The sequence below is a fragment of the Chaetodon auriga genome, chromosome 8 (genome assembly GCF_051107435.1).
Source record: "Chaetodon auriga isolate fChaAug3 chromosome 8, fChaAug3.hap1, whole genome shotgun sequence".
NCBI classification, from domain to species: domain Eukaryota; kingdom Metazoa; phylum Chordata; class Actinopteri; order Chaetodontiformes; family Chaetodontidae; genus Chaetodon; species Chaetodon auriga.
Window position 1 is genome coordinate 17,727,390 of NC_135081.1, and position 14,952 is coordinate 17,742,341.

The following is a 14,952-nucleotide window of genomic DNA, read 5'->3' on the forward strand; positions in this document are numbered from 1 at the left end:
GTCTACATGGAGTTCTACAGGCGAGCTCACAACGCGGCTTATCACAGACTCATTAAATCTCACTGACACAAAGGAGGCATTCTGCTCCAGAGCGGCATATTAGCACCGCCCGGATCATCCTCGCCAAGCATGCCCGGCTCTTCATGTCACACAAGCCCATCCTACACAGGTCATCTAAGGCACCAGCACTGGGTGATTTCACGACATATACCATGAGATGATGGAAAACGGTCAATCATTTGTTAATATTTCTTGCCACTGTGGGCAGCAAACAAGGGAGAATTGTTAGGACTTTTGCATTAGCATGATGACTAACATTAATTTGTAATATATCTAAATTGCTGGATGGCCAAAAACAGACGTTTCTGTGTCTGAGGATTTTATGTGTTTGATTTCCCAGACAATTCACAATATATCCAATGACATATTAGTATAGGTCAACATATCAGCAGATATATTATTAACTTTCACATGATATCAGTGTCTGCATCAAAAATCCAGTCATGCTTGGGCTATATTACATATACAGATGATTTTATTTGGTGTACCTCTACACAGAACATCTACTGTATGTGGCTGCATATGTTGCCTTCTATCCTCTTTAACCTGACTGCACAGTAGTTATGGAAGATACCAAGACTGCTGTCAACATGTAACAGTGCAGCCATACTTAACTTACGTGTTATACAATGATGTGATTCAATCCTACTACAGAGATGGAGCCTTGGAGCTAAATGCACAAGCCTTTGATTCAGTGGTGTGGCAGCGACAGGACAGATATGGTATATTTAGAAACGTCTAACCAGCTGATTGAATCACACAGCAGACTGAAATACACTGCAGGTGTTATGCAACCACGCTACACCTCTCCTAAGTGAGCTTTATCAGCCACAGTGGTTCACATCACAATCAGTTGTTGTCTTCCATGAGACTGCTGCGCATCCTGTCTGGAGTAGGCCTTGTCTAATTGGTGACTAATGTGGCCTGTGTTTTCCTCTTCCATATGTAGTTCAAGTCCCACCCTGCCTCGTATGGCGTGGGGGAGGGGAAATGCTAGACAAGCAGACAGGCCAATCTTCCAGATGTACATGGCCGCCCCAAAGGGTGCAGCCTGGCCCTCTATACCATACACTTCCCACTGGCACTGCAGGACAGCAGGCGAGGAGGAGGGGGTACGCACACAGACCAAATCCTATTTAGCCCTCCCATTGTTTGTGTCCAGTGACCAATAACTGTGCTGCACACTATAACTAATCCTGCCTACCCTTCCCCCCACAAGACCCCCCATAGGCCTATTCCCTAGGTCACCACATACACACACACCGGTATGCATCAGTGCTCACGAGCTCCTCTGGGTCTTTTAATGCTCCGTCATCTCAATTGTGATTGTCAGGAAACAGACATGCTTCTAATGGACCAGCTGAGCTTGTGTCTGCTGCCTCCTCCATTTTGTGCCGCCGATCTGACATCTCTGCTATCAGCCAGCTGAGCAGGACTAACCTGCATCATGACTGATTGAGACAGCGGCAGCCACACTGCAGGATCCCTCAATGCAGCATCAATCTCTCATAATATGAGGGGTATTACTTTTTATGGTGTGGAGGTAATTAGATGAAATATTGCTGCACTCTTAAAAAAAAAACCTGCCCTCAATCCTACATAATTAGTGTCTCTAATGAGCTAAATTATAGATGAAGCAGGCCACCCTCCAGCAAGAGTGAGCTCACAAAGAGCTGCTGGATCAGGTGCAAACAAGCACGGCCTGAGTTTGAGCAGGATTTGATTTAGACTTTCTGTGACTTTTAATTGAATTTAATGTCCCCGCAGGAAGATTGTTGGAAATTTGATTCGACTCAGTGAATTTTACTTAAAAGAAAGGTCACACATTGCTTGTCTTGAGCTGACTGAGCTCAAAGGATTTTGAGAATAATCATTACTTTACAAGCTTGACTCTGAGTAACACGAACCGTGAGCTTCGATTTATGAAGTGTAAAAGTTTTCCTGATGATAACCCAGCGACATAACTGCTACCAGCACCAAAACTCACTCAAATGCCCCATCAATCCAAGTTGCCGGTTTTACAAAAATATTTTCACAAATGTATCCAAAACCTTCATATTATTGGCCAGTGATGCTGCTGCTGTGCCTGTTCGTGTGTGTGTACACAGCATGTGTGATGAAATCAGATGAGAGGGCTGGATGGGGAAGAGCTTGCAGAGAAAGAGGAGGAGGTATAGTATATAAATAGCTACATGTACTCAGGATGCAGGGACTCATTAGTTAGCCTTTACAGACAAGCTCATATCTATTTCTGTTCACAGCGAACTGCACACAACACGCATGTGCACATGTGCATACATGTGTGTACAGCCGCATAGACACACACATACGATGCATACACGATTACATACAGCGCACAGCATGACAACAGGGAGAGATTTTATTTGTTGTGAGTGAATTCACTGCACCTTCCCGACCAACACTGGCAACTGACTGACAAGTAACATGAGTTCTACGGTAACGTTGCCCTGCAGGAACACTAGGACAAAAAGAAAGCATGTTTCCTGGGTACTGAGAGTAGGCTTAAGGAATTAGAAGGAGTTTAGAGTTAATCAGCCCCCAAGTGACCAAGTGAGATTATCTCCATCTATCTACCTGCCTTCAGAATCTATCTCACTGTCTCCATCCACTCTGAGTCTCCCTCTCTGTCTCCCGGTCTGCCTCTCTGGGTGTGCGTGCATCTATGTGTGTGTGTGTGTGTGTGTGTGTGTGTGTGTGTGGGAGAGAGGGAGAAAAGCTGGCAGAAGAAGCCATGGGCTGTGCTGATTCATGGTTTTATGTGGAGCCCCGCCTACCTGGCTGTAAATCAACAGAAATGAACTGAAAGCCAAGATATCAGTCCTCTGACCACATGGTGGCTCCTATTAACCTCTCTAAGTAAACACACACCCACATGCCAACATACACGCTAACACGTGCCTGGCTAAACTGCTCGTATGTTCAGTTCATGCACACAAGCCTGCTCGGCAACATCACAAGTGCAGACAAAACGGGCAGGCGCTGAATATTTTAAATTACTGTAGTGTACACATGTACTTCTTATCGGTGGTTTAAAATAATACGGCATGGTTTCAGGATATGGGAGAGAGAGCAGATTCTTGGCAAAAATGATTTAAATGTGATCAAACTTTCAATGAAGCACCAAAGATGAGGACTGGGTGATACTCAACAAAAAGGTATTGGGCAACAAAGGGTTATTTCAGTCTAATCCTCTGTGTAAACCTATCCCAAACCCAGTTCTAAACTAATCAATACACACAGATGGTCTGTGAGCGTGATGCTGTAACATGAACCGACATGGGAAAAGAATGAAGTAGCTTGATTGATTTACTGCGGTTGCCCTGAAAGCACTTCTGAATCCATTTCTAACATCACCTCAGCCAAAGCCCATTGACAGAATAGCATATGTGCACATTAGTGCACATTGTGAAGGAGGTGCTCTTTCTTTGCGTCCACATAGAAGGAGAAATAAGCTAAATGATTCAAAATAGTACATCAGAAAGAATTTGATCATTTGTGTGATTATTTGCGTAAAGATGATGTAAAGTTTGACTTGTTTTTAAGCTCGCCACATCAACACACTCCTTCATTCATGAAGAAAAGCACTGACAGCTCTGCACAGTGGCTATGTGGAGTCGGCTCCTTATTTAGCAATGCTCATACAACAGAGTAGTAGTCTAACTGCACGAATGCATCATAACTCCCAAAAGAGGATTAACACCAGCAAGCTCTTCTGGGACCTCGGTGACCTCACTCTCACACAGCAGAGCCAAAAACATCCTTCAGCATCACTTGAGCACAACACTGCTGATTCAGCAGCACAGGAGGCCCCAAACACAGGAGGTCTTATCTCTGTCATTTTTTAACCTCTGTGTTTACTTCCGCTGCTCATGCAGGCGTTTGTGTGTACAACCGTATTACTGCTGCCTCCGTCTCTCCCTCATCCTCCCTACGTCACATCTGCAGCTTCATAAAAGATTATATGGCTATATATATCCAGCGGTATCATCAATGGAGATGATGGTTATTGGATGAGTTTCTGGTAAGTGCGTTATTGGTGGCACAGGCATGCACCCAGAGGAACAGAGAGAAAAACACACACGCCGCCCTCCAGCGAAGATGGATATTTTTAACCCATACACTCAAATTGGGGGTAAAAGCAAGTCATGTCAAGCAGAAACTGTACTCCAAAATGCAATGGCATCTCTGAAACAGCACGGGAAAACAGCATGTGAACATCTGAGCAGACACATTGTTGGAAATAGCTGTAGCACGCAAGAACATCCCGACATGAAGAGGCACAAGTGCATCAACTGGAACAATAACTATTTACCATATGAATGGTTTAAGGGACAAAATAGGGAGAGATTTCTGTCTGTCCGTGAAACTTAATAGCATCAGACATCTATGTTGCGCTCTATAAGGATGAGCATTGCTAGAGAGAAAGCTTTAAGGTTTAGCAGAAAATGTATTGTTTATTTCCCACACAGTCATCACTGGTTATCAATGCGTGTAGGCTTGATCCAAAAAGATTTTGTAGAGTGGAAGTTTTCCTGAAATATTCAAACTGTGCGCCTTCGTTTAGCTCACTGATAACTTCGACGTTCTTTCATTTTCACAAAAACAACTCCCACATGTGGGAAAGGCGTCGCAGGCTGCGCTCACACGGAGCGCTTTTCATTCATTGCTCCGCTCTTTTAACTGGCCAACATTCAGACTGTAACTTTCATTTAAATCGAGGAACCATCGCTGAGCTGTCGCCGATTAACACACCCTGATGCCACTTCAATTTCAACTTTTTCTTTCCTCAACTAAAACCGCAGAACAGTTCCAGGCAGGATCGGGCCAGCGTGCCAGGGTATTTAAACAATCTGTGTATGAAAATGGCGCCGAATGTCCAACAAAACAAATAAACACTTAAGTCACCCCCACCGCCCGCGGAACATGAATCTTATATTTGGCTTACCTACTCTAGGATTGGCATCAATGGGAGAGGAAACGGCGCAAAAAAAAAGAAAATCCGACAAAATCCAATATTCCGCACGTTCAGTGGAGGAACAATGTTGCGGAGCGACGCATGCTTTGTTGTGCAGCTGAAGGTGTCCGATGCGCGTAAAGGGGTGGAGTCTCTCTGAGGCTTCGACTTGGCTTGACCGACCGAGCACCGAGCAGCAACCGCATGCAAGGTTGGAGGAGAGCGACGCAACTTTCCGATGCTGCTGATGAGAGCTGCTCCACGCCTCCAAATATGAGGCTGTGTTCGAATATATGAATAGTTATCATTTGTGTGATAAATTTGTGCTGCAGAAATCCGACCCCCCAAAACACTTGAGTGACTCGTGAGTGTTCAAATCAGCAGAATAAATGGCAGATTTCTGCAAGTATCAGCACATATGTATGTTAGAAAAGGTTTAATATGGCATTTTAAACCCAGTTTCAACAATCCCCAACAGACGTGGAGTAAGGCAAGCCAGAGTGCAATCATTAACATAGTACAATGTCCAGAACCAGGAGGGAAGCGCAGAGGCCACAGCAGTAATCCTCAGAGTCTTTGCCAGTGTTCTCAGGCAGCAACATGGTGCATTCATGTGCACCGTATGAGGAAGGTGTTGGGACTACAAACTTCAGCCAAGTGGTGTAAATATTCATTATTCAAAAACAAACCAGCACACACATGTGCGATCAAACTGTCTGCATGGACCCCGGCATGGTCCCCACCCATCTGCCTGACCCCATTAGGGCCATACGGCTCATAGGCAGAAATGTCTGTGCGGTGTGTGTGTGTGTGTGCGTGTGTGGGGGGGGGGGTTATTATTCTCACAGCCACATGGGGCAAAGGAACCATCACCTTTGTCTAACAGAGGCATGTTCATGTGGCAGGCTCAGCAGCGTCACGTGTCATTTCTGGTCAATTCATTTGCCATGCATTGAATAAAATTTCTTACCAGTGCAAAGGCGGCTCTGTAAAATCCTGTCATCAAGTCCAGAGGAGGTATCAAGACACAGCACCATACAACAGGAACAGAAAATTTCTCTCTAGCACAGGAACGGTCGATAATGGTGTTTTCTTCTTTAGACTTTGACCACTGAACACATTGATGACGCATAGGCAGCACAACAGCACGCACACTGGTGGTGCTTAACATTTACTCTAACCTAATGCATTAACAGGAGAAATCTGATGAATCCCAGCCAGGTACGAACAGAGAGCATGGGCTGCAGCAGGCCTATGTTTTACTTCATTGCTGTTTGGAATGAGCAAGCTGGAAGATAACAGGGGAAGAGCAAGGAGGAGAAACAAAGACTACGAGGCCCTCGTGTTGCCTCCAGTTGCTTAGGAACCCCCTGCCCTGCCCTGTGCCTACTGCAAGGAGCAGGTGTTGAGCTGGACCCAGGAGAGGGATGATAGACAGAGAGGAGAGGGGAGGAGAAGAGGAGCAGCACTCACAGACCCACGGTCCCTTGAGACCATGACAGACTGGAACCACAGACTCTGAGATGAGCCACTCGCCCAGCAGACACACCCAAAACACTGACGCTCACTTTGCGCCCCCCCCCCCCGGTCACTCCTGTTGTTCATAAGCGCGGGCAAACACACGCATACACTGGCGCAGTGCATTACTCCAGCTGAGTGCATGGGGGTTATGTTTGTTTGGAACATCTTTATCCCTCTCTGGCTCCATCACTCGGTGATTACATAATGCCCCATACCACTTCCACCCAATTCATCTCTCGTTGACTTTCAATGCTGCATCTGGGTGCACACCACACAACACGCCGCCTTCCCTCCTGCATCTTATGTAAAACAACTTGTGCAGCTTTGAAAATGCTTTAAATATGAATTTTTGCGTGCATGTGATTGAGGCATGGCTTGCAGGGGTTTTATTTTGTGCTCTGGATCTGAGCTCTCAAGAGCACTAACGGGATAGATGGTAACAGCGCATCAATATTCATAGCGCACCATTAAGTTATGAAGAATTTATGAGGCAGGAATGTTCCATGTTTCTGCCCCTTTCTGCCAGCAGACATGTTGCCCGTCCCTCTTGTCATAGGCCAAGTTGGAATTCTCACCTTCACCACACGCCTTCGAGACTTTAAATTATCCAGCATGATGTTTCTTTGAAGTGAAGGTCTGGACATTAAGTGCATCCTGTGCTATAATCTAATACAGAGAATAGGACAGGACAACTTTCCAAAGAAAAGTCTGCAGCCTGTGAAGCTGCCACAAACATTTGCATGTAGCAACAATGCAAAGCGATGAGTCATATTGGAAATGAAATGCTTACATTAATATGCATGCGCTTGGATGTCATCTGAGATCTTGTAAAAAGACACTGTACCAATCCCTGGAGCTTAAAGTACTTTGAACAGATTGTGGTGGACATTCTAGGCCACCTAAATACATGCTACATTGTGTTTGATCATCTGATGCTACTGTAAATGGCCACGTTTTCTTAGTTTACACTGCCACCTGGTGGAGAGATGGTCAATGACACCTCTTCTCACGCATGGCGGCTGATGGGACTGAACAGACAGTAAACATTGTACTGCAATTACAATTCTTATATGCCTCCTTTATATTGATCACATTTCCTAATACACAGCGCAATTTAGGCATAAATATGTGCACTTTGAGTCTCATAATAAAACAAACTATGGTGAAAGATTAAATGAGGATGAGCATTGCTAGAGAGATGAATTATTTGCTATAAGAGAGGGAATCCCCACCAACACTAATCTACCTTAATACAGAGCTGTAAGCCATGCTGGGGGCATGTGTGCATGAGAGATAAAGATGTGTTTGCGTCCAGGCGCCTCAGGGTGACACAGTCACACTACCCCTCCCAAAACCAGTCTGATGTGCACACCAGCAGGTCAGCATGAAGCCATAATTCCAGCTACTAAAGCTCTCACTGGGAATCCCTCCAACATTTTTTCAGTATGATGCTGAACTATTAAAAGGGATGTCATTGATTTCTTTATGACTTAATCTTAATATAAAGTACCACAAATGAAGAAAGGATTATTGTAGAGAAGCAGCCTAACCAGGCGCGCCTACAGTGAATGCATGCATGCAGAAGATTCAGAGGGAGACAGCAAAGTCTGCCCTCGGATCCCAGTGAGAATGGCATGCCAGAGAGCAGTAATCAAGAATTAATATTTAATAGTCTGTATAAAGACTGATGAGTTATGACTTAATAGAATCGTTGCATGAATATAAATGAAATGCGTCTCTGCAGCTGAGAGCAAGGCTGTTTAATTATACTCTGCATTACCTTTAAATCAAACAGTGCTACAGTAAGGAGGGACTCATTTGTACATGCATGTTTGATCAGGTAAAAGACGCCTCACTGAGTATGTACTGAGTGCAAGACTCACAAAACAGCAAGAAAATAAACTGCATCATATCGCCTTTGTTACACGTTTTTTTCATTCAAGCGGTAAATGATACTCACGTCGCATCCGTGCAGAAGGTCATTGCAGATTACGTGGACAATCCCAGCCAGTGTGTCCAGGTCAGAGACAGGGGAAAAACAAGAGGTCAGATCAGTGAGTGTTCAGCACACAGTGGAAGAAATACAGCACTTGAGTGAACCTGTTTGCATAACAAATGACAGCAGTGCAGCACATAAACATGCCCTAATTCATCACATAACTGATGGGCCTGAATTAGATCATGACTAGAGGCTGAAGTATAGCCTACAGTGCCAGCATCCTTTGAGAAGTGAAAAGCAGAAAGGAAAACAATATAAGAAGGCTCCACTGAAGCCAAATCAGTTCTTAAAGTCAAAAAGAAATAGCACAGGTTTTCTCTAGATTTCTACTCCTGCTCCCATCGTAATAAACAACATAAAATTTAATTAAGTCCTACAGGTTTATCTTTGACTGTATTCTCGTTTGTGATGATTAAAATCAGCTGTATTTTGTTCACAAAGTGTTTGGGGCCCAGAGCCTCCGGACTGGTGCCTGTCAACAAACCTCCAGCTGACATTTCTCATCATTTTTGTCGCGTTCTCGAAACCCTGCGGCGGGTTGCGAGTCCTGTTTGTCTTCTTTGCTCTGTAGACTAACAGCACAAACATCCCTGACCTCGTCTTGTTTGACTTAATCCCTCCAAATGCGGCGCAGTGAACTCCAGGCGAACCGCCGCCGCGAGGAAACGGGAAATGAAGCCCCTGTCTGGGAAAGGTGCGCCATGTCAACACAATGAAAGTGCACGAGTCGGCGAGCCGTACCTGACCAGACGGATGTATCCTCTGCGGGTTCCCTCCACCTTCACCTTCACGCCATAATTCCTCTATTTCCCTTCCGCGCGACTTGGAGACTATCGATCAGGTTTCCACAGAGAGGCGGTGTCGCAGCAATGACGAAGCACTAAGTAGTGATGGGTGGAGATCAGAGGTGGGAGCGTTACTTCCAAACCCCGCAGATGACTCCTCACTTGTTATTATCAAAAGTAATGACATACTGAGAGTTTCTAGGGAAGCAAGATACAGCATTTCACATACTTACACATGCCGAAGCGTTTCTGTTGGCTGTTACAGGTGAGTCAGGTCCGGTGTATTTCCTGCAGCACAGTGATTGGCAGTAGTAGGTGAGGTAGTCCTAAATGCCTCCACACAGATGGGGAAGCACTTCAGGAGGCGTTCAAATAACAGTGCTCGTGTTGGCACTCCTTATCAAAATGTCAACTCAGTGAAAAACAGGTGCAGCTCACCTATTGTGCGGCTGTGAAAGGATCCAGTATCTGGGCCCGGATATCAGAGAGGAATGCGCGGTCAAAGAGTAGGATTTTGCTCCATACTGCCAACTTTTGTGCCAGTGTTGGCTGTGAGCGGTCACAAGCAGTCTGACATCAACAAACAGGTCGTTTCTGCACACGCTCTTCACTGGTGGCTCCACGCGGGGGCGCTGTTGTGGATGTGTGTCACCGAGGAACAACAACAAGGCCTCAAAACAGCAGATTAATAAAAAATAATGACTGTTACAAGTAGTTCCTGGTGTCATGTAAGTTAGGACTTACTTATTCATGAAATATACAAATTATTTTTTCTGTGTGCCCCCTCCTTAAATAAAGTGTTGCATCCTTAAAGCGCCCCTCTGCTCAAAAATGTGTTTTGCTCATTCTTACTTGGATGTTTGAGCTTCACTCTGCAGAATGATCTGCCGGAGGGAAAAGCTTCCCTGAGCAGGGTTTTGTGACATCACAGCAATCACCACCAGCATGCGAACACACGAGAGTCATTTAAAGAATTTTCAACAAGGTAACTGAACTTTTTTGTGGAAGATCTAAAATGTGTCGAGGGGATTTAAAAAGAAAAGTATTATGAATTCATGGTCGCCTTACAGTGACTTTCCACTTGTGTGTCCCCTCATGCAAAGTAGCTCTGCACCTGTAAAAAGGCCCTCACGCATATCCTATGGCTCCATCTATTTAAGCCAACAATAGTAAAACACTGACAAGGACCAATTTACTGCATAATGAGTACTTTTACTTTGGATACTTTAAGTGCATTATGCTGGCAGTACTTACATACGTGTACTTAAGTACAGTTTGAGTGCAGGACATTGCAGTGAAGTATTTTCAAAGTGTGAGTGCCTTTACTTCAGGGAAGGATCTTTGTATGTCTTTAAATCTTCCACCACTGGTAATACCATGAGTAGCCTACTACTACTACTACTACTACTACTACTTATAATAATAATAATAATAATAATAATAATAATAATAATAATAATAATAATAGACATCTAGAGGAGTTTTCCCAAACATCCCTGTGACATAAAATCCCTGCAATGATGTTCTCGTAGCACAGTGGGAACCCTACACAATGACATTTAGCGGACATTCTGAGGGGACCTTTAGGGGACATGCTGGGGCCGTTCTTTCTATTGCTGGGATGACCTTGGCCGTCTCCTTAAAAAGCAGAGTGTATTCCCAGAAGGAGCCCGACACCTCAGTGCAGCTGCTGCTACAGCTGGAACATCTGTCTCAGTGTTACCTAAAACCCAGTGGCCAGTGTCGAGGCTGTCCCAGAAGGTTAGCCGAACGCATCTGGCCTTAAAGCTGCACTCCTGCAATTAAAGCTGGGGGACTCACGAGACTGATTTTTAAAGGGTGGTCAAACTTGAAGCAGCAGAGGCCGAGATATCCTTACTTTTAGTCGATAGATAGATAGATAGATAGATAGATAGACAGCAGTTCCAGTGTACTTCCATTCAGCTTTCACATGCAGTATATTCTCACAGTGAGGACAACACCTCTCACTCACTATCACGCTGAGCAGCCAGGATCCACCCTGTGTGATTAACTCCACACACTTAACTCCAGCCTTCTGGATGCTCTCACATGAAGATAAGAGCAACTGTCACCACCGACACACACCAGTCAATTCACATGCATCCATACCTTCAGAGAGGTGTGGGACATCCTCTGCAGCCCACTGAGGACATGCTGCCCCCTGTTGAACGTTTCCGTCATTCCTTCATGTAAATCTTCTGCAATCATGAAAGAAAGGACAGATAGATTTGCGTACACTTAGGCACACTCATTTACCTTGAAAATAAGGCGAGGAAGTTGCTGTTTGGCAGCCATGAAGACAATTTCATGTATTTTGTGTGAAAATAAATCTGAACGATATCAGCTATATTTTCTAGTTTTGTGAAACTGGGGTGTTTTTATTTCTTTTCCACTTGTTAAAATCAATCGGACGATGACAGTATTAGTTGGAAAAGTGGATAAAAACAAGTTTTACAGCATCTACCTGAACAATGGAGCTGAGTTTGCATCAGTCACTCAGAGCAGTGAAGTAATACAACCTATTATGTTTGACCAGGAAGACAGCAGAGCGGGTAGGACGACGACAGCCCTCTATGGGAATAAGCCGTCGGTGCCGTAAGACTTAAGTTATGACTTTAATATGGCTGATAAGGGTCCGTTTTTAACCTCGTGTATTATTTTCTACCTATCGATCGGAGCCGCAATATTCCAAATTCTCGAGGAGCCCAACTGGAAATCAGCCAGGGACAAATACAGGCTGCAAAAGGAAAGCATTTTGAAGAAGTATCCATGCTTGGCAAAAGAAGATCTGGAGGAGATTTTGGAGGTATGAGTCAAGCTTTTGGTTAACAGTATGACAAACAGAAGCTAGAAAAAGTTGTCCGTTTATCCTAACTTACATTCATGTGAGCAACTTTGCGGAGATTGACCAACTAAAGAACTCACCCATCAGTTCTCATAGAGTTATCAGAAAAAAGTAGGCCAAAGAAGTCGGAATTTATACCAGCCTGTATTTCTTTAATTAATTTGAGCCTGAATTGACGAGTGGAAGAGAAGTTGGCTGTATTTATTTATGTCAGGACACCTCAGAACCGGTTTTTCCTGCTCTGGAACAAACATTAACCTGCATGGCTGAAGCGGATCATGACAACCTGAGACAATCCGCAGGTTCTTTTGGGTTAAAACGCGGTGTTCACATCTGTGATGGCGCCTGAACGTTAGAAACAATCCTGATTGAAACGGGATGGTTGCGCTGAGCGTGAAGGTGCATGTCTCCATAAGCCACAAATATGTGAATGTTTGCGTAAGGTGTGCCACGCTGTAATGGCTGGGTGAGACGCTCGGACCTTTTCAAACCATGATAAAGGCCCAATAAAAGATTAAAACAAAACAGCACCTTTATGATCGGCGTCGTTAAGGAAAAGTAGTAGCAGAGGTTGTGAATGGATTTTGCTGTGTCAGATTTACTGTGTTTACTCACCCAGATAGTGTCAGAGGCTGCGGGCCAAGGTGTGACCATCACCGGTGACATACACCGCAACACCTGGGACTGGGCCAACTCTGTCATCTTTGCTTCCACCATTGTCACCACTATAGGTGCGTATGAGATCCACACTGCCTGGCACTAATATAATCATCGCTGATATTAATTTTATAGGACTTATTCACTTTAATTTAAAATCTAACACTGACAAATAATTAATTGTCTTGTAATCATGCGCAATATGACATTATGTATTTGCTTGTTTGTGTGAGAGTTGCGTACTAATTATATATGAATTTTGCAAAGACATAAATAAAGAAAACAGCTCAATACTACTTTGTAATGAGGTAAAACATTTAAAATGTCAGCTCTGAAAATCCCCTTGAAGAAACCCCAAACCCTGATTAATAACTCAATAACTTCACATTTGATGACTTTCAATGGTAAAATATATAAGTACAAGAATTAACTGTGCAGTTGTAAATGTTAATTCGTTGCAAGAGATCAAACTGTGCATTGAAGAGGTCTTCCTGCCAAATGAGTTATGGAGACACAGCATGTTCTAGAGGATGATGCCCAGTAGCCAATTGTTTTTCAACCAGGCAACCCAAATTCTATCCTTCCTGCTTTGTAAAGGAATACTAAATGACATTTTCCCCATTGGTAAAGCCAATAAACCTTTATAGATGATAAATCTTCATATCTCTTGGTGCTGTGTGTTAATGTTTCCTCTTGTAATCTGCAGGTTTTGGTAACGTTGCTCCCAAGACCAAAGGTGGTCGTGTGTTCTGCATCCTGTATGGGCTGTGTGGGATACCTCTGTGTCTGGTATGGATAAGCAAGCTGGGTTCATTCTTCGGAGACCGCGCCAAACGTCTGTCCCAGGTTCTGATCAGTAAAGGAGTGTCAGTGGTAAGAGTGTGTTAAAGTGTTAAAATACAGCTCCATCAAGTTACTGAATATTACATAAAGATGTGCTTCTTTTCTCCTTTCTGCCAGAAAAAGGTCCAGTTAATCTGCACAGCTTTGTTCCTGTTATGGGGGCTGTTGGCGCACCTGCTGCTCCCTCCACTCGTCTTCATGTCTCTTGAAGGATGGAGCTACCTGGAAGGCCTTTACTTCTCTTTCATCACACTTACAACGGTTGGTTTTGGAGACTATGTGGCAGGTATGTTTAATTCATGGAGTAATGTAACAAATCTAATCGTAGGTTTCTCTGAGGTTATTGGTGGGTCTGAATTTTTGTTTCGTTAAGTCCTTTGTTATAAAAGTCACGCCGGTGCATCGACTCTCGTTTCAGGTGTAAATCCAAACATTGAATACCCCAGACTGTACCGAGTATTTGCAGAGTTATGGATCTACATGGGCCTGGCCTGGCTGTCTCTGTTCTTCAGCTGGAACGTCAACATGGTGGTGGAAGCTCACAAGGTGCTAAAGAAAAGAAGACACAAGCACAGACACTTCTATGACGAGGAGCCCCAGCCAGTAGAGGACAAACCCAACTCAGATGGAAAGCCGACCGTTATCGACATCTTCGACTTCCCGAAGGATGAAGACTACAGCACTGTCATCAAGGAGATTGGAGCCACGGCCAATAAAATAAAGGCCGCGGACAACATAAATCGCTCTAAGAGCTGCAGTGACATCTTGACCACCAACATCCAGACCCTGGATCACTCGCCTCGGCACAGACGCTTGATCAGTATCAGTGAAGTGTTCATGAATGCAAAGGGTGTGGTGAACAAGGATGATCAAAAAGAGGGGAGCTCTGTAATGCAAGAAAGCAACAGAGGTGTGACAGCGGACGATGAGGAGAACAAGGACAGCTGTTCGTTTGATTCAGAAACTCACGGTATCGTCTTCATTGCACCGATCAAAGATGCTACAGAAGAGGAAAGTGTACAGCATCCTGATGGTGGGGATACTAGGTTTACAATATCCAAGGTCGTAGAGGAAGATTTGTTAATTGAGAAAGATGAAAAAGGGTAAAATATCTTCTCTGAAACTTTTCTTTCAAGTTGTGGAACCAGGCTGAGTTTTATATGAAACTACTGAAAATGCTGTTATGTAGCATGAAAACGAACAGAATTTTGTGAAAAGACAAACTAAGGCTGCACTGATAGACGGT

The 14,952-nt window shown here is 44.2% G+C and overlaps 2 protein-coding genes across 16 annotated transcripts in view; one reads left to right on the forward strand and one right to left on the reverse strand.

The window, feature by feature from the left end:
- Window positions 1-9,283, reverse strand: part of LOC143324549 (protein 4.1-like) — a 32,469-nt gene extending 23,186 nt beyond the window's left edge. For 7 of the 15 annotated variants that reach the window (XM_076737137.1, XM_076737142.1, XM_076737139.1 and 4 more), the window contains exon 1: window positions 5,031-5,189. In XM_076737137.1, the coding sequence (XP_076593252.1) occupies window position 5,031 (1 nt within the window). In that variant the 5' untranslated portion in view covers window positions 5,032-5,189. Of the gene's footprint in view, window positions 1-5,026; window positions 5,191-9,039 lie in introns of those variants that run through there. The other 8 variants (XM_076737135.1, XM_076737136.1, XM_076737134.1 and 5 more) reach the window with 4 other exon arrangements.
- Window positions 9,284-11,925: 2,642 nt separating this feature from the next.
- On the forward strand, window positions 11,926-14,818 carry LOC143325114 (potassium channel subfamily K member 5-like). Its single transcript, XM_076738015.1, has 5 exons — window positions 11,926-12,167; window positions 12,826-12,937; window positions 13,570-13,736; window positions 13,824-13,992; window positions 14,125-14,818. The coding sequence occupies exons 1-5, from the start codon at window positions 11,982-11,984 to the stop codon at window positions 14,811-14,813; spliced, it is 1,323 nt and encodes a 440-aa protein (XP_076594130.1). The 5' UTR covers window positions 11,926-11,981; the 3' UTR covers window positions 14,814-14,818.
- The last annotated feature ends 134 nt before the right edge of the window (window positions 14,819-14,952 follow it).